Source organism: Anarrhichthys ocellatus, unplaced genomic scaffold (assembly GCF_004355925.1).
Source record: "Anarrhichthys ocellatus isolate YVR2014 unplaced genomic scaffold, GSC_Weel_1.0 scaffold3, whole genome shotgun sequence".
Taxonomy (NCBI): domain Eukaryota; kingdom Metazoa; phylum Chordata; class Actinopteri; order Perciformes; family Anarhichadidae; genus Anarrhichthys; species Anarrhichthys ocellatus.
The window spans coordinates 751,398-775,879 of NW_022280033.1; the positions used below are offsets into that span (position 1 = coordinate 751,398).

Here is a 24,482-nt window from a genome sequence, read left to right on the forward strand (position 1 = left end):
CACACACACACACACACACACACACACACACACACACAAACATGCAATGTCATTTAAAGGAAAAGGGATGAGAGTGAGGAGATATTTTCTCAACTTCTTCAAACTCTAATAAGTGTGCTTGAAGATAATATTTTCACTTTTTCATCGATTACATTTCAGACATATACAGTATATTCTGTACTTAACTTCCCACTTTCATCTAATATTAATTCCTTTTGATCATGATACCGCTCATGAACAGCTTTCCAGCAAACAATCCACATGTTCTCTCTCTCAACTTGAAAAAGATGCTTGGTCAGTGTCATGAGCTTCAAACTATGACGCTCTACGTTCCCCTCTAGTGTCATTTTTCGTGAGATATCTTACAAATTGATGCACAAGGATACGTTGATCAGATACACCAGTGCATCCAAACGAAGGGCTCCTGTGGTATCCACCAACCAGCTGACTGCACATTACAGCGTGTCTACAGTGTCGAAACATACAAACACACTCACAAAAAACGGATTTCATTAGCACATTGTGAGCCAGTTTACCTTCACAGTGACCCGCTGGTCTTTCTTCTTAGCGAGGTCTACCAGGTTCACGCCGTTGTAAACCAGGTTTTCCAAACAGCCGTGGAAATTTCTGTTCAACCCGACTGACCTCCGAGAGCCGAGGCCGTGGTCTGCTCCCACACTCATCTGTACGGTGGAAACACGACCAATATAAAACTATAAAGCGTGAGCAGGTGTTACTGTAAGGGTTTTTTATTATGTTTGTGTGCGTCCAACACCTACGCAGACACATACCTGGTCATGGTCCCAGTGGGTGAGTCTTGGTGGGATCTGCACCCACAGTGTGCTCTTGTCCACGGTGAGGTTGAGGTGAGTGCTGTGATGCTCCACGGCGACGTGGTGCCAGTGCTGGTCGTCTAACAGGTTGCCCAGAGACACGACATGCTCGCTGTCGGGAGAAGAACTCCGGCCTGCAGCGCAGGAGGAAGAGTGAGATGAAGAAGAGGATGAGGAGAAAGTTGATATTGTGAATTTGTTTTTTAAGGGGAGACGGTCAAAAACATTGTTTTTCATGTTTTTTTTATTTATTTATTTTGCTTCGAAAACACGTCTTCCTTCAGACTAGTGAAGAAAACATCGAAAATACACATTTAGGTTTTTATTTTAGTACTTTGTCTCTTTGTGTCTGTAGATTTCTCCTGAATTCACCAAGAGTTACCATCAGATAATCTCTCATTTTCATATTTAAACACATTTCAGAAAATTTGTAATACAAAAAAAGCTAAGTTGGTGTAGATGAAAATGTTTTGAATGTTTTAAATAAGAAAATAATTCTACTCTCATATCTGTATCTCACTCTCTCTCCAGGAACACATTTGTGCACCGTATCCCAGCTCCCTCCTCATGAACGGCAGTAACTGCAGCTCTCTGTGTCTCTAAACTGGTACAGTGTTCAGTCACATCTCAGCACAAACTGAGAAAGAACCAGAACAGGTGATAACACATGATCAACACTAACAGGAGCAGACAAAGAGGCAGAAAGGCATACACAAATCAAAAGGAAATGCTGCTGGTTCTCTGCCCTCCCTGAAGTGTTGGCAGTTTCTGCCCAGAGAAGGAGGTGAAGACGGAGCTAAAAGCACTCGGCCATTAAATATGAATTAGATATTGTTTGAAACGTTGTCTGTGTGGGAAAAAGGAGTCAAGAGAAAGGGAGACAGTGAGAGACCGAGACAGAGTCAAATGTGTCCAGTCATCAATCATCATTGATCTGTCAGACGGATACTTGGCATGGCATGGGAGGGACCAGAGAGAGGGAAGGAAAGAGTGAGGTGTAGTTAATCATCATTGATCAGCAGACTGATGTTGGCACATGAGAGAGAGAGAGAGAGAGAGAGAGAGTGTCAAATGTATTTAGTCATTAATGATTCACATACTGGTGTTTTATTGCAACCCTGTCTCCCAGAAATGATGCTGCTAATTTTTGATGCTGGAACGAGCTGAGAAAATGTTTTTGTATTTGCATATGAAGGTATTTGCAACAATTCCCTGACAATTTATTACTCTATTTTGTTTGTTTTCACCTGCGTCCATGCAATGTCCACCAGGGGGCGACTCCTCTGGTTGTATAGAAGTCTATGAGAAAATGACTCTACTTCTCTCTTGATTTATTACCTCAGTAAACATTGTAAACATGAGTTTATGGTCTCAAACTCTAGTTTCAAGTCTTCTTCAATACAGCATGATGTTCATTTAGTACATTATGGTCCATTTAGAGTCACACAGACCATAAAGCAGGGGATGCTTTAGGGCGGGGCTACTTAATTTAAATTGGCTATTGATGCTTTTGTATAACGTTACAATATGAACATCTTAAATTACTTTATTCCATTTGGAAAAAAATGGTTTTCCATATGGAACCATTTCTTCTTTATTTCAGTGACAGGTCGACCCAAAGGTGACACTCTTAATTTATCCCGTTCCTTGTCTTCAGTTGGTTCCTCAATCCTGCTGCTGATGTTGTGAAATTATAGATTTTGCTCGATGGATGGATCCGAAATCCGGACTTCAATACAGGACATGTGGACACGTAGCCTTCTATGGTTTTATTGTGATATTAATTGTGCATTCATACAGTTCTCATGAATGTGCATGAGGTCCAGTGTGTTTTGGTGAATAAAGCCTGCTTTGCTACTTCACCAGAAAACTCCACAGGGCATCGTTAAATGTCTTCGGACGGACTAAGTTATAAGAATAAGAATGTTCTTTTCTACCCCACAGATGAGCGAAACAGTTGAAACCCTTCAGGTGTATTTTTTGTTTCAATTCCAAATAGCTTTCCCAGCTCAGAAGATCCTTCACATCGATAATGTTTGCCCTTCATGTCTGCAGCACTTCAAGAAACTTTTGGGAGTTCCCCTGTGTGATCTCCAGAATCACTAATGGTTCACTGAGGTCGTCTTGATTTTCAGTGCGTATCCTCAGGACTCAGGTCGCCTTCTTCAAGGGATTTTATTTTTAAAAGGAACTGTTTTTATGACCCGAGAAGCCGCTAAAAGTTCCTAAAAGACTTTTCTTTTAGTTTTGACAGTGCAGGTTCCTGTGTTAGATCATTCCAGACAGCTCCCCAAGGCAATATCACCTAATCATCTGCTGTCTGCTCCTGCATTACGGCTCTAAATCTAATTTTGTTGGAAGACATTGACGACTCTTATCAGATGACAGACTGCTGTAATTGTTTCGGCAATTTCGTTTAATTCCGCTCGGCTTAAATGATTGAGGCGATACGCACAATCAGTCAACATGAACATAATGCGCAGCCTCTGAACCTGCTCGCAAACAAGTGGAATGTTATGTGTTTGAAGACTTATGAAGAAGCCTGGACGAAAAGAAAAGGAATGAAGAGAAAACCCAGTTTACGTTGACGTCCACTGCTGTTCTTTGTTTTGAAAGTCTTTTTATGATCCATAAATATAAAAGTAAAGTTTAAACATTCTGTCATTGTATGAGCTGTGAAATTGTCCAAAGAAACTGCATCCTTGCTGCTAGAATCAGGCTGACTTTGTAATTGTTTCTTTCCTTTCATCTTCATGACTGTGGCTGTCCACAAAATCAGTCAACACAATCAGAACATTTTAAACGTAGCGACATAGAAAAACCTCCAGAAAGAACTTTTGGGGAACACTTTCTATGACACCCATGTCAATACATATACTGGTTATAATCTGCCTATAGCACTGTATAATTATAGTTGTAAGCAGCCATCAATAATGCCTTATAACAATAATCATAATACGTTATGAAGCAGTTTATAATGACTTATATGTTAAGTGAATATTAAATGCATCATAATATGACATATATGATGACACTTACTTTTTTTGCAAGTATTTTAATCAGCTCAGTCAGCAGTGAAAAAATGTTCGGTCAGAGCAAGTGACCTAGTATAATGAGCGTGTGTTATTGAAAGTAACGTGGTATGCAATTTAAGATATTGTACATCTCGCTGTTTTACGCCCGGCTGTTTTACGCCCGGCTGTTTTACGTTTTCCATTTTTTTCTGTCAACTGGGTTTATAAAATATCCTAATATAATTCCCATAGTTTCAATGCATTATAATATTTAATAATGTAGTGCCATAAACTATCCTTAGGCAAAGGCAGATATTTTACATTACAACTTGGTTATGAGTGGTGAATATTTGCTTGAAGTAAAGTAAAAATCATTAAACCTAGCAATTTAAGGTACTTGACCTTATTAGTCATTCACATGCTTTATAATGTATTAAGATGATTGTTATAAAAATCGTGTGCTTAAAACCACAATTATACAGTTCTATAAGCAAATTATAACGCATCATAAGTACGTTTATAATGCATTATACACATGGGCATCATAGAAAGTTTTTCCACAACACTTGGACTTGTTTGAGACAAGTGACTAAAGGCTGGATTTAGCCTCAAAGGCTACGTAGCTAATCAGATTTCACCATGAGCCAGACATCCTCTGTGTGTTACTGGAATGATTCAGCTGTGGGCTGCAGAGTTAAGCACAGCTGACTCTGACGTGAGCGAGCTGCTTCCTCGATGAAGGCTAAGCTGTTTATTTACAACCATGTATGACCAAACAAAGCTGAGAGGCCTTCTAATAAATCACTACAGATAGAATTGAATAACACGGCAGGTCAATACTGCAGTGTTGAACATTAAACACAGACAACCAGACACAGCCGACAGACTTCATCCAGAATGATTCATCGTCTGCGTGCACTCAGCATCTGTTTTTTGTTTACAGGGACAAAAGACAGATGGCCATAACGGGGATCATTTTATCATTTGCTTCACAGGTAACAAGTGATTATGTACAGCATATGAGTGCTACAAAAGCTCTTTATGCTAAAAATAATGTGCAACATTCTTGATTCTGCACTGACAATAATCATATCAGACCAGTGCTCTTTACACATTTCTGCCTTGCAGAGCCTTCAGTCCATTAATCCATGATGGAGGCTACTGAACGACCACAAATCAATTTTAACGCATTTGAACAGCTTTTACCTCAAACTCTCAGCCTCTCAAGCAGCTCCCATCCTCCCCTCAGAGCCTGATAGACTCAACGGATCACTTGAGCAGATTTCTCTGCTCTGTCATGTTGATGTGTCTTAATAATACAAATAACAATAATATGTTTGTGTTGCACATTTCACACACACTATTTAGCTCAAAGTGCTGGACATTTATAAATAAATGTTGTTTTACGGATAAAATAAATGAAAAGTGGGAGGAAGAAAAGCATGCATTTTGCACTTACATTTTAAGTGTAATAAAAAGATTGAAACAGATGAATATAAACTGGGACATTTAAAATGAATGTTTCAACATAAAAGTGTTTAAATGCATGAAAGGTGCAGATGTGGGATTCTGTGTAACAGACACGACGTGCTGTTGAAGAAGAAAGGCTTGGCGAGATAGATATGTATTTAAGTGGTGCTTCAGAATGTCAAAAGAGGCGGCCTCTCTTTGGATTTTGAGTCTAAACAGAGATGTGCAACGTCAGCACACTTTCCAGCAAACTGCAGTGCAAGTTCTTCATAGGTGTACATTAGTTATATCCTGTCTTTATTCAAGCTAAAGCTCAGCCAGAGGCCGTGAGCTCAGTGAGCATTGATCCCTTGGTATATTTACTCTCACAAAATATTCCAGTGGCAAAAAAAAGAAGAAGGGCAGAGCTTAATTGTGAGCTGCAGAACTATGAACCGACGTTTTGATGAATGTATAGCGGCGAGGAAATGGGATGCTTTGGGAGAGAGCGCATACATTTCAATAAGCCTGGTGTATTTATTCAGACAGGTCGGACGGCTCCAGGCAAACACAGTGGAGCTCTGAGTTTTCTGTTAAGTGCTGCTGAAAGCTGCTTGGGCTACACGGGGAACGATACTCTCATAACGTGGTGTTCTCCGGTCGGGGCTGGACCCGCACACACTGATGAGGATGCAACGCAGTACAGGTAAAAGGTGCAAGGTGGTTAATTACCTCTGTTTTTCAAAAGTTAAACTTCATGAAGTTTTAAAGGGCAGAACAATGGATTTAGAGAGGCTGGTATATTACTAAGAACCGAACCAAGAAAACTGCTCATGGGAACCCGGCACTGTGGTGGAGTCTTCTGAAGCAATACACACGTTTAAAAATACATGATCAAATATGTGTGCATGTTGACAATGAAGTAATGCCGTCCCTTGATGTCATGTTTCACATTTACTCAAGTTTGACTCGACCGTTAAACGGCAGAAGAAACAACAACTCTGACTTCTTGATCTGACGGCCTGTGGGTTGTGTTCAAAAGGCATCATCATCATAGACGTACGTCTCTTTGTGCCTCACATACATGCATTTGTCAGCATTTTCTTTAATGAATTAAAACATCATCATAAAAATAACTCCTCCCAAGAGATGCGAAACAGATACTGAAAACAACGATCAGTGATGGAGGAATAACCAAACATGGCGTTTACAAACACCTAAATCCACCAGAACAAGTTGCAGACTGTGAGGAAACACACGCAGCGATTAAATCTGCTTCAGGCCACGATTTGAGAAACAAAAGAGAAGGAGCTGCCTCTGGCAACATTTCTGTGTAGAAGAAGACGATGATGATGATGATGCCACACGATTAACCTCGCGGTCACTCCTGCAGGATAGAGGCATGTCTTTCACAACCATAAGATGTTTATTAAGTCAATCATTTTACTCAATTTCAAGTTTTTTTACGGAAATGATCCCCAGTCTATTTTCAGCCAGTTTCTTGTCTATTTTCTTTTGCACAAAATACGTAATTAATGATTCAATGATTTAAATTGCATAGGGAGGAGGTGGGGGTGGATGAGTGGGTCCAAAGCACTGGACTTTCAGACCGCAACGTTGATTCATTCGTCACGTAACTTCCGTCAACGCCACTTAGTCGTTATTTTAACCCAAACTACGATCTCTTCCTAAACCTAACCAAGGTTTATTTTGAAATTTATTTTGAAAAGACCGTATGCATGTAACCAGCGGGACTTGACTCACACGCCAGCGAGACGTTGAGCAATCGCGAAGTTGTGCGGACGAGGGTTTTACAGTTGTACCTTTTCGGAGGAGCAGCAGAAGCTTTCCTTTCTCTAACTCGAGGACGAGGCTGTGCTCGCTCTGTCCCTCAGCGTGCAGAAGTGTCCCAGAGTTCCTCAGGGTTTTAAAGGTCAGAGAGATGCTCTCCCTGGTCATCTGCCTCGGCCTGGGACTCAACCTGAAGAGGAGGCTGCTGCGGCCATCGAGGCTCACCACGACAGAGTCTGAAAACAAAAGCACACATTCCTCAGAGGACTTTTAACAGCAGACATGAGTCAAATAGATCCTTCAGGATGTACATTTCTCAAACTTGATTTAGAAAGCATTGGGCTGATTCTGAAACACTTACTGGTACGTAGATGATCTTTTGTCCCATTCAACAATGTGAATGATCCTCTTTTTAGTTTACATCTATAAATGGAGGATAAAATAATAAAGAGTCCAAACTGACCGTGAGCACATCCATAGGTCTCCAGTCTGAGTCCAATCCGACCATTGGGATTCCAGTCCAGGGGGAGGAGGCGGACGTAGCGGGCGATCACCGGATGCTGGAGCTTGTGCTGGACCACACTGTCTGCATTACTGTTACCTGGAAAAGCCTGGAAACACATCAACGGCAGCAAGTCGTTATCTGGCTTTCCATCCATGCATCTGTCCATCTTTTGACACCACAAAGATAGCTGTGAACTTCCTCCCTCTGGATGTTTATTATCGTCAAGCTGAGGTCTAATAGGTGAACACGCTCTCTCATGTTTTTATAAGAGAGCCCCCTAAGGCTTCTGTGAGAGGTGATTGGTTTCATTTTCCTCTTAATGAAGGGAACTTTGTGGAGATAGGGCCACGTTTCTGGTGAATGGAGTCTCAATCAGGTGGAACATTGGATTTGTGAAGCTCTAGTTGTAGTTTGTATACGCTTTGGACGCTTTGGTAAACACTTGGTCCTTAGAGAATAACATGTATTAACCTCTGTGATCCCTGCACACTTATTGTGGATGTGTTTTAACCTTTTTAAACTTGATCTTAAGCCCTTTCATTAACTTTCACTTTCAACCATGAACATTTTCTCGACCATAACTCGACTTTCCTTTTGCTTTGTAGGTAGTTCTGCTTCTCTTCACACAGACAAAGAAGTAAAATTTTGTTACGTAAGTGAAAAAATACTTTGTTTGATTTGGTTCTGAATCTCGATCTTTTTCCCCTAAATTACCTTTGCTTCTGATTTTTGTCTTGATTTTCCTTTTTCTTGGCTCCTTCACTAAGAAACCAAAGTCTGCATACCGGCTCTGATCCCTTTATTTGATTTTTAATCTATATGCAAATACTGTCAACTTAACCTACAATCACACTGAAGCATTTCAGCACCGTTTGGACGTGAAGGTGCTGCAGGACGGCTCAGTGAGCGACTGAAATGTCCTTGAAGAAACCACTGAATCCCTGCTAACTCTGTGCTGCTGGTGTGTAACTGATCCTCACCTCTGACCTCTCCAAGCAAAGCTAGAGAATATCTGAACACTTACAGCATTAAAACTTGTATCTTTAATTATGCAGAAAGTTTAATTTTTGATTCCTTTAGAGGAGGGAGACCTTTATTGTCATGATCTGGGTTCTTCAAACGGTTTATTCAGGGCGAGACTTTAAATGAGACATGTAGAGTCAAATGTTTTTGATGCAATGTCACAATTTGTTTCAGTTGCTGTTTGTGACGGAAGCGTTTGTCACACATGATGTGTCCAAGGACCGTCGGGAAGATGAAAAGATGACGACTATGACAGTTTTTTACAGCGTCTGGCTCTGACGAACGGTGTCGATTTGGCGATTGTTAAACAAAAACATGCTTTTGCATCCTGCTGACGGGTTTTGGGTTAAAACCGTCAGAAAAGTTTGATGAAACTAAATCAAAGAAGTGTAACGAATCACACGTCGACTTCCACTCCTTCGCATTCTGCTGCACTTTAATGTTCCTCTGCCGCCACTTAAAGCTTTTCTCTTGGCATATAGAGCCTATATTTGCATGTCAGGATGATGCTCATTAACAGAGTCTTCATCATTGCTATAGGGAAATCTATGATGTACTTCAACTCGCTTCGCCTCCATTACCACTTAAGGATGCTATATTCCCTGATGGGGACAGTTATTTATTCCCAACACCATCTGCTCACTTCTTTCACACCTTTTTCTATGTGAAGAGAAAAAGAGGAGAGATTTCGAGAGAGGGAGGAGAAAATTAGAGAAGGAGGGAGCATTACTCCGCCTCACCAACTCTGGCCTGTGAGCTTAAAGGAAAAGAGAAATCCTGGAAGAATTGTGACCGATGAAGCGACTCGGCAGTCGACTCTGCTCCCCCGAAAGCCCCAATAAACTGGGCTGACTAACATGCGGAGCTTTAGAAGGACTTTGGAGACTTGCCGTGGATTTATCCCTGATTTATGTTGAGTGTGAAATCAACAAGCTTTTAAGCCGTGAGAAGCCCTCTCTGTGAAGGAGTCTCAGCTTGACATTAGTTTTATCCATCGCTGCGAGAGTCTTCCCTCATCACCAGCTTTAAAACCCAAGCTGCTCGTCACAGCGTCACTGCAATAGGGAGAAGTCTCTGTCTATACTTAGAGCTTTGAGGTAATGCTTGACAGTCTCTACCATCTAAAGTGTAATGAGGTTAACACTGTGCAACATTTTACGAACTGTGGGAGTGAATGAGATGCTAATTCCTTCATATTTGGGGTCCTTAAGTTACAGTTTGTATATTGGCCTGGCATCCTAATGCAACGGCTTGTATGATATCTTACGATAACATTACTCCTCATTTTCCTTCTTAAGTCCAGCAACACGTGTACATTTGCACTAGTTACATGCATGCAGTATTTTAGAATTAACTTCTGTCTTCACAGGAAACCACTTAGTTAGGTTTAGGAAAAGATTGTGGTTTGGGTTAAAATAACTGCAAAAGTAACATGAAATAATGAACGTTTACCTTTTGTTTCACACTAACAGCGGTCTCCTAGTTACATATCCAGGACGCTTATTTAATTTAAACACATTTATTTCAGCGGCATTTTTACTAAATGCTTAAATTTGATAAACAAATTAGTGAGCACATCAATTATCAGCACATTACATGCAACATTATTTTGTCTGGTCTCTTCAAAAGGAACATTGTTATTGTACTAGCAGCATTTTTTCTTTTGTACATTTTGACATGTCACAGTACATTTATTACAGTTTAAATTAATAAATAGAGTAAGGACTGAATTTGGTTTCAGGGTTTTGTCTCACTGAATAAAATGGAGCCAGTTATGAATGTTATTACTGAGCTTTACTGCGACATGTCAACATGTCTGCAGTGAATAAGCAAAGATATTTGTTTGACTCTATAGTCACAGACCCACTTAGTTATTACTTTACATTGGTTGATATCATTTTTAGTTGTTAGTATAACTTCTCAGTGCACTCACCTCTATGCTGTCTTCCTGTCGATACTGCTTCCAGTTGTGTCCCGTGTCGCTGAACATCAGCAGGTAGGCCGTCAGCCAATCGGAGCTGCCATAGCGACCCTGCGTAGAAACAGCGGTGATATGTGTCCGCCCGCCCAGGTCCACCTCCAACCACTGATATCTGTCTGAGCTCAGAGGAGACCAACCTCCAGCTCCTGGAAGAAGAGAGAAACACCTTTGTATCACCCAGAGAAAGAAGGGATGACTTCTCAACATAAAAAAATCACTTTCTCTATAGAGCGTGTTATGAGTTCTGGAACATCAAAGGGGAATTAAAACATATCTACAGAGACTCTGCTTTATGTGAAAAGATTGACGGTGCTGGAAAAGAACAAAAAAAGTGTTAAGATAAATGCAAATTCACACATGCAAAGTTTTCAGTTGTTAAAAGAAGACAAACTGTACTAAAGTTATTTAATCACACAAACTTTCCCATAGTTTAAAGCCCGTAGTTCAAAAGCCCTGAGCACAAATAGTTTATCAATTTATGTCTTTGATGTTTAATTTGGAACAGTGAAAGAGTTTAATCTGTAGCTTGAGGACTGTTCTCCGTATAATATAAGCTGCAGCTGAGGCATTAAGCCTGATACAATATTAAAGTGGCCAGTCCATTGCAGACCTTCATATAATCCCAGAACCAGGGCAGAGGAGCATGAGATGAAGACACATTCAATAATTAAAATACAAAAAGGTGAGTGGGTGTGTTCGTGCTGAGTCATCTCAAAGGGACATCTTGCTGTCAGAACATCATGAGGATGGCTTTTGTTGCATGCGTTGAGCTTGTGCTTTTATATTTCTGAGGATGTTCCTGACGTAATTCACTCCCTGGAGGTTACACTCCTTCGCTGAGGGCGATCAGCAGCTCGGTCGTTGGCAATGTTGGCATTGGACATTTCTGCAAACCACGGACGAGGAGCATCTCTGGATTTTACCCCAACGACCACCATTTGCCCTCACATCCATCATCCCAGGTGCATAATATCAGGCGATGCCATTATTCTCCCCTTTCCATGCAGGTTCCAAATGCAGGTGAGAGCCTTGGGCAAAGCAGTAATAAACTAACCCTAAAACTTCTCGTGAAGACATAAGAAAAGAACAAAGTGTCCTCAGAAGGATGGACAGGAGTACAGGACAAGAAATCCACCATAAAGCACTTCTGTATTATAAGTCATAACAGGCCATAATTCACACTAGTATATTGAAGGAGATGTGTTTTTCATTCCTTCAAAACTTTTCTCCATATTTGAAAGAGATGACTTCTCACTTTGAAGACAGATCTCTAATTAATAATGACAAGCGCAGACATATCAGTGTCATCCTTCTGTCACTACACGATTCCCTTTGACAGCCGTAGATTGTAGAAATATATTTATGTCTTGTTCCAAAGTTCTGTAAGAAAATAACTTTTGAGCCTGGGCCCTCTGCCAATTGAGCCACTTGGTATCAGTAGAGTTAGAGGTTGTGCAAGAGCCTTGAGGCAAAAAATGTAAGTCTTATATATATATATATTCTGTATATTCTGTATATTGTGCTTATAAGTTTAAAATGTTCCTCCACGGAGCAGATCAGACTCCAATTTCTCCAAAATCAAAGTTTTTGGAGCCAACATCTCAGTCATTAGAGGAGCGACTTCCTCTCCTCGGGCAGGTATTGTAACTTCGGTTCCCAACTGACTTACGGCTGCACTGCCAGAGATTAGTGTATCAAAGATGAAACCCAAGTATCTGTCTGCCTGGAAGGAAATGTGATTAAATCCCCTCTGCAAATGTTGAATGAATAGAAGCTGGTGGTTGAGATGTCTGATGTATTTCATGTCTGGATATTAACTGTAGCAGGAGAGGCAGAACAAAAACATACTGCAACGCTCAGTGCTGGTAGAGCTGACGGCTTCACCACAAGCAGCATTTCAAAACGTCCATTTGGCCATCAGTAATGCACAGACAGACAGGAAGAGAGACACGCTCAAAACTCGACAAACTAGTGCAGAGAACATCTCATTTTACGTAGGTGTTGATCAGGTATATGTGATGAACAAATACAACAGTAAACTGGATATTATTCGTGACTTCTTAAAGTTGCTACAAGTAACTTTCATTGTGTGTTGATTCTGGCGGTCCCTGTGGACAAACGTGGTAGTGTTCCCGAGCACCAGAGTCCTTTTAGAAAACCTCTCATTTTACTGCAGCAGGGCCTGATGGTCTGCTTCGCTCAGTCCTGGTTCTGGTTCTCTCGTGCCTGCCTCTCCTCAAGCGGGCCCAGCAATACGTCCTGGTGTCGGTGTTGGCTCCCAGAGAGGAGAATCTCTGCTCCTGGAGGAGGAGGAGGAGACGCTGCTGCCGGGAGATGAGCGTTCCTCCTCCCTCCGGAGCTCCAGACCTGGTTCTGTCCTCTGTGGGCTGGTCGCTGCCAGAGGCCACACTGATTGAATAACTACATAAAGACAGCCAATCTTCTCGGTGATGGTTGTGTTTACTTATGTAGGTCATATAGAGGCATCAGTATTTCTCAGCCAGTTAAAAGTTCCTCACAGTAACTTTCATGACTTGGTAGACATTGGTCGTCCATGGCTTGTGGTACATCATTGCTACAAGAGAGGAGTAGGCTTCGCTTTCAGTGCTTTACATGTTTAGTTTAATTTAAGTCCCATTAAAAAGCCAATTTTCACAGAATTATTAAATACTATATATTTTGGATGATCAGTTATTAAGTGAAGCAGAAGCAGCAGTTTTGAAGAATGCCGTTTGATTTCATTTAAAGGCACTATGGTCACAATTTAGATGCATTTACAGCATTTCTCAAATCATTCTGATGGAATGAAGCTCTAGCGTAAGTTCGGTCAGGAAGACTAGACTCTTTATTTCAGCGATTCACTCCTCACACATGCTATCTCATAAATTCCTTGTCATTGTTCGGGGCTGTCAATCATCTGATCTGATCTGATCTGAACAATATCAGCTGTTCAGATCAGCTGGTCTCTATCCAATAGCACAACGAAATCGTTAGCCTATCATCTTGCTGATCGGCTTCATCAACTCATCATTCTATCAGCCTCATCAGCCACCACCACCACCACCACCACCACCAGTGTCTGGACTCCACGGGGGGGTTTATCCTGCTGCTGCTCAGGGCAGATGCCTGTTGATTATAAATCCAAGGGCCAAAGACTCTGTCAAGACTTTTATCATCTCATATCATCTGTTAATAATAAACGAGTATCTTTCCTTCATCTGACTTGTCTCTCCTGATTGAGGGTCCCAGGGTGAGATCAGTTTCTTCCTCATACTTTCTCAAAACTTAATTTCAATGGTCATATACTCAGAGCTAAATACATGAAATGTAAACCATCCTAAGCATGTAGGAGCAGCCGGCTGAGTGGGTTCAGTGTCTGACTCAAGGACACTTTGACATGCAGACAATAGAGATCCAACCTTCTGATTGATCACTCTACCCACTAAGCTAGAAATACTCTACAAAACACTACGAGACAGTTAGAAATACACGGGCCTTTCATTTATGATTCAAGTGAAGAGTATAAAAGATAGCCCACTAATGAGAGTAGCAAGCGTGTTGTATTTTACAAGCTTTTAATTACCAATGCTCCGTCATTCCGCAGGTTAATAGTGCAACTAGACTGAGTGTTTGGAGGCTGCAGAGATATCTCAGTGCTTCTGTTAAACAGAGCTGTGTGTGTGTGTGTGTGTGTGTGTGTGCTCACCAGTCTCTGCTCATTTTGCTGGTAAATTAACTTGGAATGAGGCGGCTCCACAGAGAGAGAGACTGCAGAGGATGCGGAGCGTTAGCAGCAGCTGGAGGAGACGAGAACGACCAGGGGGAGTTTTTCATCTATCCAGTGATTTCTACAGAGAATGGCTGGGATTCAGGAACTAAAGCAGTGTTTATTTTTACATCAATGCACTTTGTTAATCTGCGTTGTTGCGTTCAAAACTAAATTGGGTTTATCGATCAGACTAATTCAGTTCTAAACTGTAATTCAATACAAATCTCATGCAGAGAGTCAATAAGGCATCGTAACCTGCGAGGTGTTCTTGTGATGACATATGCACGCTTAAATATGCAAACAATAAGTGTACATCTATATATATATATATATATAATGTATATTTAATATCTATAGGGCACTTTGTTTGCAAATAAGATGCATCTTTTAGAGACTGTGGGGACAACAACATGCATATTCAACCAGGCCAGCGTATCCTCATACAACGGTTGGACGGGGAAGAAACTGTGGTCTCCCGACTGAAAGCTTCCTGTTTGTTGGACCCACCCTCCCTGTGTGAGATGTAGCTGTCTTTATACTTCCTTATTCATGATTTGGTGGATAAAATACAAAATAATTTCATGAGATATCTAGTAAATTGAGGCGCATTCTTTTGTTGTAGCTTTTGCTACGAATGCTGGAGGAGACCAGCCTGACCTGGTTAATGTTCGAATGATGCTGTTCTTTTTCCAGCATCTTCAGGGTTCTTTTCTTGTGTGCTAGATAAACAAAAAAAACGTCTTCACTGTCCTTCCATTCTGTTTCCATCTTGTTTCATTAATTCTTTATCTCTTTGCTTCTCCCTGTCTTCTTCTGTGATCCACTAACATGATCTTCTTTTAGAAGCATCAGATCCTTGATAACGCAGCTTGAACTCACATCTGCAGGTTGACTGAAGTGAAAGAACACAGCATGTGTGTGTGTTTGCTCACACCTTTTGCCATCACAAACACACACACACCTAGGAGACAGCCTCCTGCATTCTCCCAGGTGGTGAAAACCATTCAGATCCTCTATTGTGTTGAAGACAAAGAGTGCTTTCTTCTGATTCTTGTCTCTGGTTCGAGTGTTCATCAGCCGACTCTTCCTCCACAACGCACCATAAACAGAGGTGTGTTTTCTCAAAGCCTCCGTATCGGCCCATCTGTCCGACGGCCACAGTATTGTTGTGGGTTTAATCCGTCTGTCCATCATTCACCCCATCAGGTGTCTGTCAAGACTGTGAGAACCCAAGTGAGACTTGTCTTTGATGTTGTGTGCTGTGTGTCCTGCAGGGCAGTGAATCACGCTGCTGCAACACATCAGAACAGAAGCAGAGGGGAGCTTCTTTTCACTGCACAACCAATGCAACAAATACAACACTCTGGGTTGAAAAAAAATAATAAACGATTGAGAAGAAAGGAGGACAAGATTGCAGCATTCATTTGTTGATGTTAAAATGCTAAATTTTATATGAATACTGGGGAGAATAGCTGATGGAGAGGTGGAACAGATCACACTGTGGCCGAGATGACATGTCACACGGTAACATCTAGTCCCTTGATGATCCATCAAATATTGTGATAATCCTTAAATCTAGAAAATAAACATTAACTTCACTATATTCTCTTTTAACACAGCATGCCACCCTTGAGGTGTGTTTTATGCATGTGCACACATTCACACAGGACTGATGAAGTGTTCATCTATACAGGAGATAAAGCTCATCTCTAAATCAGGCAACTGAAAAAAACATCAACACCCAGATCTTTTTGAGAGGGAAATTGACTCCACAACAAACACACAGAAACACAACCCTGATATTAATTTGGATTATTGCCTGCTAATGGCTAACCTGCTAGCAATCAACTGCTTACTAACAAATCCAGCAGACACATGGTAGCTCTCAAAGTACTATTTGTAATAAAGGACTTGCAACCAGGAGGCCGGTGTTTGTGACGTTTGTGACGTAAGTGTTGTTCATGTGGTTTCCTCACATACGTTACTCAGATAACGTGCTCATTTTAAGCCCAACCTTGGATGTTTTTCCTGGTTTCGTTGCCTAAACAAACGGTGTGGCGTTAAACGGCACGCACAAAGAGGAAATGTACATCATGTGAAGCCTAGTGGACCACTGCTACTCACGGATGATGGGATTTTGGATTAAGACAGATGCCAGCAAGCAAAATAAACGATCAACATTTCTTAGTCGAAACGATGAACCTTCTAATTTATCACCGGGCCTTGACATGTAGTTGACGGATAAAGGATTGGACAGAGTGAAAGAGCCCACCACACAGATCTATTACACTATGAAACATTACATGAGTACGGAGCCCCGGAGGGCACATGGAGGGGGGGGGAATCAGAAGTTAAAAACGTACTTTTTGTGAAATCTCACAAATATTTTGTCTCTTTTGTGGGCTGAAGATAAATGAATCATATTCAGTGCCCCGTATTGCAATTTTCCGAGCTACTGTCCCTGTCATGCATTTCACGGGACACGTATAAGTGCAGTTGTGGAGGCTTTTGTCACATAGATGTGTGGTTTTATTTAAAGTGGAAAAACAATAGCCGAACCAGGTCAGAATGCACTTTGCGATAAAAGTCAGTATTCTCTTCAGATATCTCCCGCTTATGTGAGAACTGAACTGACCGGGAAATGAAGTTGTTGGGGGTTTTCTTTCCCCCTCCATGTCCCCTCCGGGACTCCGTAGGTATCGACCACGCTGATGGTGGTTCTCACTGTTACTCACCTTCTCTGCGGTTCAGCTTAGCGAAGCCCGGCCCATGGCTGCCCGACAACTGCGAGGAGCTTCTGAAGGACGACGGCAGCAGATTGGAAACTAGCGGACTGTGACACACCTCTGTGAATCACAAAAACAAGACAAACAGATGCTTTGAAATCACGACAGAGTTATAGAGGACTGTAGTGATCCTTCATTGAGGTGTCTCACAATAACAACGCCACGTGAACGTCTTCGATTTATGGGGACTAATCCCTCATTACTTGCCCTTCTATCAGCCCTGTGTAAACTGCTTATAATGAGGCCCTGCTGGATGAATAATGCATTTTTTCCTAACTACTCGATAGAGCACACAAAAATTAGACAAACTGGCCGGTGGAGTGGATCAGTGATGTCAGAGGAGGCTTTCCATACATCGTCGACAGTTAAACACTGACACTGTGAGTAACTCAACACACATTTACACTCTTTTCAACTGACTTACAGACAAAAAACAATTAGCTTTTTTGTTTGTTTGCCATGGTCCTTTGAGCCAGTCACAACTAAACATATCAACTCTTTTGGTCCCCCTTCTACGGGCAAAAAGATGGCCAGAGTACAATTATTTACAAAATAAATCACACTTTGGTTTTAGGTTTACAAATTCTGTATTCAACCATTTCCAAGATGTCACACTTTAATAAGCCATGTGAGAATATGTAACTTTGGTTTTTACAAGAGACGGTTCTTCTGTAACGTTAAAACCTTTCTGGGTTCATCGAGTCCTTCCTGAATGTGTTCTTGCTCTCCGTACCCCAGCTCATTGGATGCAAAATGAACATACAACTCTAAAGCCAAAGAATAGGAGATAAATGTTAAAGCACATCAATATTAATGTCAGACGGCACCTCATGAGGGGAAAAAACGGGGAAACTCAAAGATTTATTGCAAAACAAACGTCATCGACTTACATCAATTAATCAATCTAATTCAAGCACACGCATACAACGACTACTTTAAAAGACATTTCTCTCCATTCACTCTATTTAGTTGACAGCAAGAAGAAACATTTCGAGTGCCAACTTGGCATTCTGGAATTTTCTAATAAACTATTCTCTTTAGTTGTTCTCCTCAACTGCCAACAATGTGTTTCTGCACAGATGCTGACTTGGAGCTTCCAGATTTGGATATTAACGTATTAAAAACAACTCACTGCTTCTCTGTACTCAAGGTTTTACTCATTTTGCACATTTCAGATATGCTTCAAGAGTCCATCACCTGACTAAACCACAAACACGACTGCACATAATTATGTCTCAACAAGTGTAGTTGTATTTGGCTAATTTACTTTTCACAATGAAGGCATTAATGAAGTCTGTCCGTGGCATGCTACGTTTTAAATACTTAAAATAGAAGTAAAAACTTTTCCCAATAAAATCCTTCACACATGGCTACTTTGTCAGGTTTTCATGGACTCAATGAACGATGTTATATATCTAATCGTCTGAATGTTAGTGTGCATGGCTGAGTTATTGTAAACAGATTATTCAGCATCATGCAAACAACACACAACTATGAACAAAAGCCAGATACAATGAAAGTCCCGTGAAAGAGAGACCAAAGTCAAACCTTCCCAGTAAGTTCCCTGAACTGGCAGAAATCCAATATCAAGTGTGATTAAATCTCGACTAAACAAAGTAAAGACAGCTCAAGATCCTTCATTAATATAATCTCTCCACTCTCGGGCGATATTTCCCTCTCAGCGATAGAGGAGATATCCATTATCAGCGGGGGGGGGGGTTCGGCTTCAGGCTGCACCGGGTCATTTAAGTTTGCAAGAAAATTTTATAAATGCTCATGATTGTAAATATTTTCGTGTACCTCACAAATATGAGCTCACCACAAGTTCCTTGAGTCGACATGACCTTGTGTTATTTGAAAATGCACTTAAATTAACATCAATTAACGTATTTATATTGCAAACAGAGATAAGATGTGGCTAAAGACAGCAGTGTGAGTAAATGCATGTGAGGGGAAGATGATAAAGGACCCAAACAAAGCACAAGCAGATATGAGACTACAGGGTGCAGCTTTTATTTTTTGGGGCCAGGTGTTCCCAGTCAGACCAATTAGAGAAGAGCAAACAGTCCAGAGGGCGGTCACACTTCACATCCTAATGTTCAGCCCAAAGTGAACCAAAACAATCTCATCACAGAAAAAAAGGATAAAAGAAATGTTTTGTCAGTTGCCCTTATTTGTTCTTTACAGAAAATATATGTAAATTAAAAAAATAACCGTATCAATGAAATATTTGGTGCAACTGCCATATTCGATGTCTTTGTGATTCTCAGTTCAAGTGTCAGAGACAGAAATGGTTTTCACGCTCCAGAAATCAATTTGCTATTAAAGTAAGTGATGTGTTCACTGTGCAGGGAAATGATATGGATGTACACACACACTCAGAAACATTGAAACCCAACTTGGTCTCACAGAAATACGTGAAATGGCCACGACCTCTTAACAATGTGTCGACACCATGAAAGCAAATTAGGATCCTTTATTTCATGGTGGACACGCAGATTAAACGCATCCACGTGACTGCAGCTGTGAGAGGAAGTGACGAAGTATTAAACAAGGAGAAGAAGACACAGAGGACGGGAGGGACAGGAGGGTGATGGCTCAAATAAACACATTTTCAACCAGCAGACTGGGATTGACCGGGATGAAGTTACGTTCGTGACGCTTTTCCTAAACGTAACTAAGTGGTTCTGTTGCCTAAAACGTTATATCGTTTCCGTAGTGATGACACGTAATTTTAACACATTACATGCAACCAACGCGTAACGCGTTGTTAAAATGCCGTCGTCATTTCAAGTATTTCTGTGAGATCATGCTTTGATCTCTTAGTGGTTACGGTTCACTTATTAATACTAGAAGTGCAGCAGAAAACATTTCACAAAAATCCACAGATCTTTATCACGGTACCAAGTTACAACCAATAATATTTTGCCACAGAAATATTATAACTACCTCCAAAACGTCTGTCCCAGTGGCTCACAGACAAAGAGGAGATTGTATGAGGTCACTGAGGGGTAGATAGAAAATGCAGAGGACTTCTTCAAACAGAAAAGGAATTCCCTTCAGTTGAGTTTGGGTCGCTGACTGAAGCCAGTGGAGCACAAAATCCCCTGACACATCAACAAGAAGTGGCGATAAATGTTGAGTACAAGTTGGACTCCTAACTGCTGCTCACTGAGCCTGTTTGTGAAGGAAAGCCTGTGAAATATCAGAAGATACTAGATCTTCCTGCCAACCCCAGGGGCTATGCTGCACTCCTTTTGACGGTTGCCATTTCATTTTATAAGAAATCACACACAAGATTCACTCCTAATGGTTTAAAGAGAGCTGGCCTTGTCAAACGTAATTCAATTTAGTGGTCCAGTTTCTGCAGTTATTTTCCCTTTAGACAGCTTTAAAATACAGCTTTTTGTTCACCTTCCTGTGTCTACTTTTATCCTGGAATGTTCCCACAAAAAAGAAAGATTATTGATCAGCTACACAGTATCTTGAAGAGATGATTTTTCTGTCTGAAGAAATTTTCCTTCAGTCTGCACCTCATCAGCAGTCGAGTCACACTCTGAAACGCTAAAGAAATGTCAAACGTATGACCAAAGTATTGATCACAGAGTCAAACAAACTAATGCACTCTTCATCTGACGCACACAGTGTGAGCGGTCTTACCTTGAAGAAGGCTTTTTTTTACCTGCCACCATGGTGCAGAGTAATCCACTCTCTTATTTAAATCTGGTGCTCTGACCAGCTGGAGCTAATAACTAATTATGCACCACAACCAGGAGGTTTCCTCCTTAGAAAAATAAAAAACATCCACACTCATTACTTTTACTTTTTTCATGCTGTTTAAGGCACAAAAACAATGCTTATTTCCTCAAAAGCTCTCATTCCTTCTGGTTTGCTTTCTACCCGACTGCATGTGCGTTTCATTGATAGCATCACTCCAAAACCCCATTAAAACAGATGGTATAGTAAGATATGAATACCTGTATAGCTAATAGATAGACGACATTTTAATGGTTTCATAAAACATTACAAACATGTAAAAAATACAGCTATCAACTGAACAATCATTGCGAAAAGTCCTTTCCACTAGCTAGCATTAGCAATAGCGCAGAACTGTCTAAAGCTCTGCATTGGAAATAGTTACCTATATTATAGCCTGACTCTAAAATGTACGTCATATAGCCACTAAGATAAGGTAGCATAGTTGGCAACCATGTGACTACCTCCGGTTCTGAAAAGTGAAGCCAATGCTGAAGTGTCTTAAAGCTGCATTCTCTCTAGTGACCAGCAGGGGGCGACTCCTCTGGTTGTATAGAAGTCTATGAGAAAATGACTCTACTTCTCTCTTGATTTATTACCTCAGTAAACATTGTAAACATGAGTTTATGGTCTCAATCTCTAGTTTCAAGTCTTCTTCAATACAGCATGATGTTCATTTAGTAAACTATGGTCCATTTAGAGTCAAACAGACCATAAAGCAGGGGATGCTTTAGGGCGGGGCTACACGGTGATTGACAGGTTGCTATCACGGCGTGAACATGAGTTCATCTTCTCAATCTCTAGTTTCAAGTCTATCACAATGTGTTTTCAGTTCATGAAAGTTTTGGTAAACTAAAAGTTTTATTTTTCAGTGTTCGGTTGTCCTTAGCTCCACCCTCTCTGGTTACTTCTGGTTGCAAAAAACACGTCCACTACGCCCACTTCTTATATACAGTCTAAGCTCGTGAGCACGTAAAAGTGCATGCTGGCTGTATGCTATCGTGTTTTGTTACACAAACGCTGCTGGTCAGCTGCTCTGCTTGTTGCAAATAGTTTTTCTTAAAGAGAGCTTCGGGTCTTCCTGTTACTTCCCTACAAAACATAATCCAACACTGAGTCCGTTGTGAAACTCATTGTGCTGTTAGATTAATAACTGGTTAGCATTTTCTGCTCACAAGTTATTTTTAGTAGTAATTTTACACATCCAGAGACAGCTTTAACACACTGCAGGAGCATTTCAGAGGCACACAGGACTGAGTGTTGTGGCTGCTAAAGGAGTGTTAGCTCCACAGCCCTTGGCCAAAGCAGAGATATTGTGAGTCATTATTCTTCTTCACCTTGTCAGCTCTCACGTCCAAAGCTCTGTGAGTTTGAGAGCACGAAAAACCTCACAGGTTCCCTGCACACTGACGACACGTGTTAATCACAATTCATCCAGCAGAGTGAGCTTCACCAGCATCCTCTCATCCAGCTATCTATCTGAAATAGCACAGCATCCGCAACATTCATGATTACATCAAGCTGATGAGCGTCCTCCACTTCAATAACAACAGCGATCAGGAGATTTACAGCTTCAGAGCTCTTTAAGGGTCTTGGACACACATAGTTCCATGCTGCTCAGTGTGCATCTCTCACAGCAATGTTACCTTAAAGCCATGCATCTCTGAGCACAGTAATCACACCAAGGTCTGCTGGTGCCCTCAAACATGAACCATAACCTTCCAAATAAATTATCTCTTTGCGAAACCTGCACAAACTCAATCCCCAGTTTGACCAAGAAGAGCCAAGGCTGCTCTTCCTTCCAATTAAATATCGACATTTGTATTAAGAACGTGAATAACGGACCTCTTTCTGAATCTGTTTTTAGATCTGATTATACAGAAATGAAATGCATGCCTTTTCCCTGCCTTGGATGCACTCATTAAATTTAAATGCAATACGAGGATAAAATGAGAGAGAGCGAGAGAGCAGCATGAATAGTGTATGCAATGTACATTTACATTACATTTGACATTTTAGGTAGAGCAGAGCAGAGCACTATGAGCGAAGCCCTCCTCTTTTGCTCAGAGAAAGTTAGTGGAGACTTTCCAGATATTGCAGTCTTCTATTAAAGAAATAATAGTATTAATAATAATACATCTTAAAGATGTTAGGATATTTAATTAACATCATAAAAGCTGTGCAAGCACAATACCTTGTGATTGACAAGTTGCTACCAGAGATGTATATACGGCGTCACCACCTCACCTCTCCGCTGTCCAAATATGGTCACTTCTGTTTACTGGTTGCAAGAAAGCCCACATGGCGACAGCCGTAACCCAAGATGCAATGAGCAAAACGCCGAACTAGAGGCTTCAAAACATCAAGAAAGCAATGAGGGACGACACGATGACTACGTCCACTTCTTACAGTCTGTGATTACAACTTGACTGGTTGGCCCCGAGAGGTTCATTCTAGTTTAGAAATAGAACAGTAGCAGAGTAGTGACTTGTTTAGTCTGAGAAAAGCTGATACTAAGAAGTTTTCTGCCCCACTTTATATTAGTGTTTTTGAGACATCATTTGGCTGACAAGGACAGGGCACTAATTTGACTTGGCGTGAATTTTTCGAGCTGTACTTCATCAGCTGCAATTCTTATTCTACTCTGACCTGTCTGACTTCCTCCCAGCACATCTCTCTGGCTGGAGCAAAGGAGCCTGTCTGTCAAACAGCTGCTGAGCTGTGAGGATCGGCACACCCTCGGCCCGGAGGCTGAAAAACAATGTCTCTCGCCCTTCATGTGAGAGTTTGTGACTCGAGCCCTCAGAAGCTTATCCGGTCAAAAAATGTCAGTCAGTAGCTCAATCCACTGCTTGTGTAAAATATACAGTATATACACTGAACACGGTGTGGATAAATTCACACAAACACTCACAGTACAAATGCAGACGCACCACATTAATGAGGCATATAATGTGTTGTTGATTTAAAAGTTGAATTATGTCAATAATTTTCACTTTTTAGTTTGAATATTGTGTATTATGTGCATTATGTAGTCATTGCTGTTGCCATGTGTGACACCCTTCTGACACAATAACAGTATTCATTGCAGAGGTTTTGCATTATGTTGTACAGATGCCTGTGTTCAAATAGGAACAACTTGTTTGGGTTATTTAAGTTAAGAGGCAGCATGAAATTTGTCAGGTTCTTTCTGATCATGTTGAATTTAAAAAGGGAGTTCCACAAGGGTCTATTTTGGGGCCTCTACTCTTTCTATTATATGTTAATGATATTTGTGACCACATGAAACACTCAATGTAACATATGTATGCTGATGATGCAGTCCTGTATTTTCCTCTGCTCATTATTTTGAGACTGCAGCTGCCAACTTACAGTCTGACTTTAACGCATTGCAGCGTGCCCTCATTGACTGCTTTTAAATGCAAATGAAACTAAGGCTAAGGTTCCTTCCCCCTCTAACAACACCCTTCAAGGGGATTACTAAAATTGCTCACACAAGGATGTTTTGGGCATTTGGTTAGTCAAAAATCTAAATTTTAAGCATTACATAGACCTAAATGTCTGGTAACAGGCCT

At 41.0% G+C, this 24,482-nt stretch overlaps 1 protein-coding gene across 3 annotated transcripts in view; it reads right to left on the bottom strand.

Moving 5' to 3' along the window:
- The window catches only part of LOC116401028 (contactin-associated protein-like 4), a 65,283-nt gene that overhangs the window by 27,671 nt on the left and 13,130 nt on the right, over positions 1–24,482 (bottom strand). For 2 of the 3 annotated variants that reach the window (XM_031879217.1, XM_031879208.1), the window contains exons 2-7: positions 17,101–17,211; positions 10,549–10,742; positions 7,551–7,698; positions 7,120–7,323; positions 792–967; positions 537–713 (exon numbers count right to left, since the gene is read on the bottom strand). In XM_031879217.1, coding sequence (XP_031735077.1) covers positions 537–713; positions 792–967; positions 7,120–7,323; positions 7,551–7,698; positions 10,549–10,742; positions 17,101–17,211 — 1,010 coding nt within the window. The remainder of the gene's footprint in view (positions 1–536; positions 714–791; positions 968–7,119; positions 7,324–7,550; positions 7,699–10,548; positions 10,743–17,100; positions 17,212–24,482) is intronic. The other variant, XM_031879228.1, reaches the window with a different exon arrangement.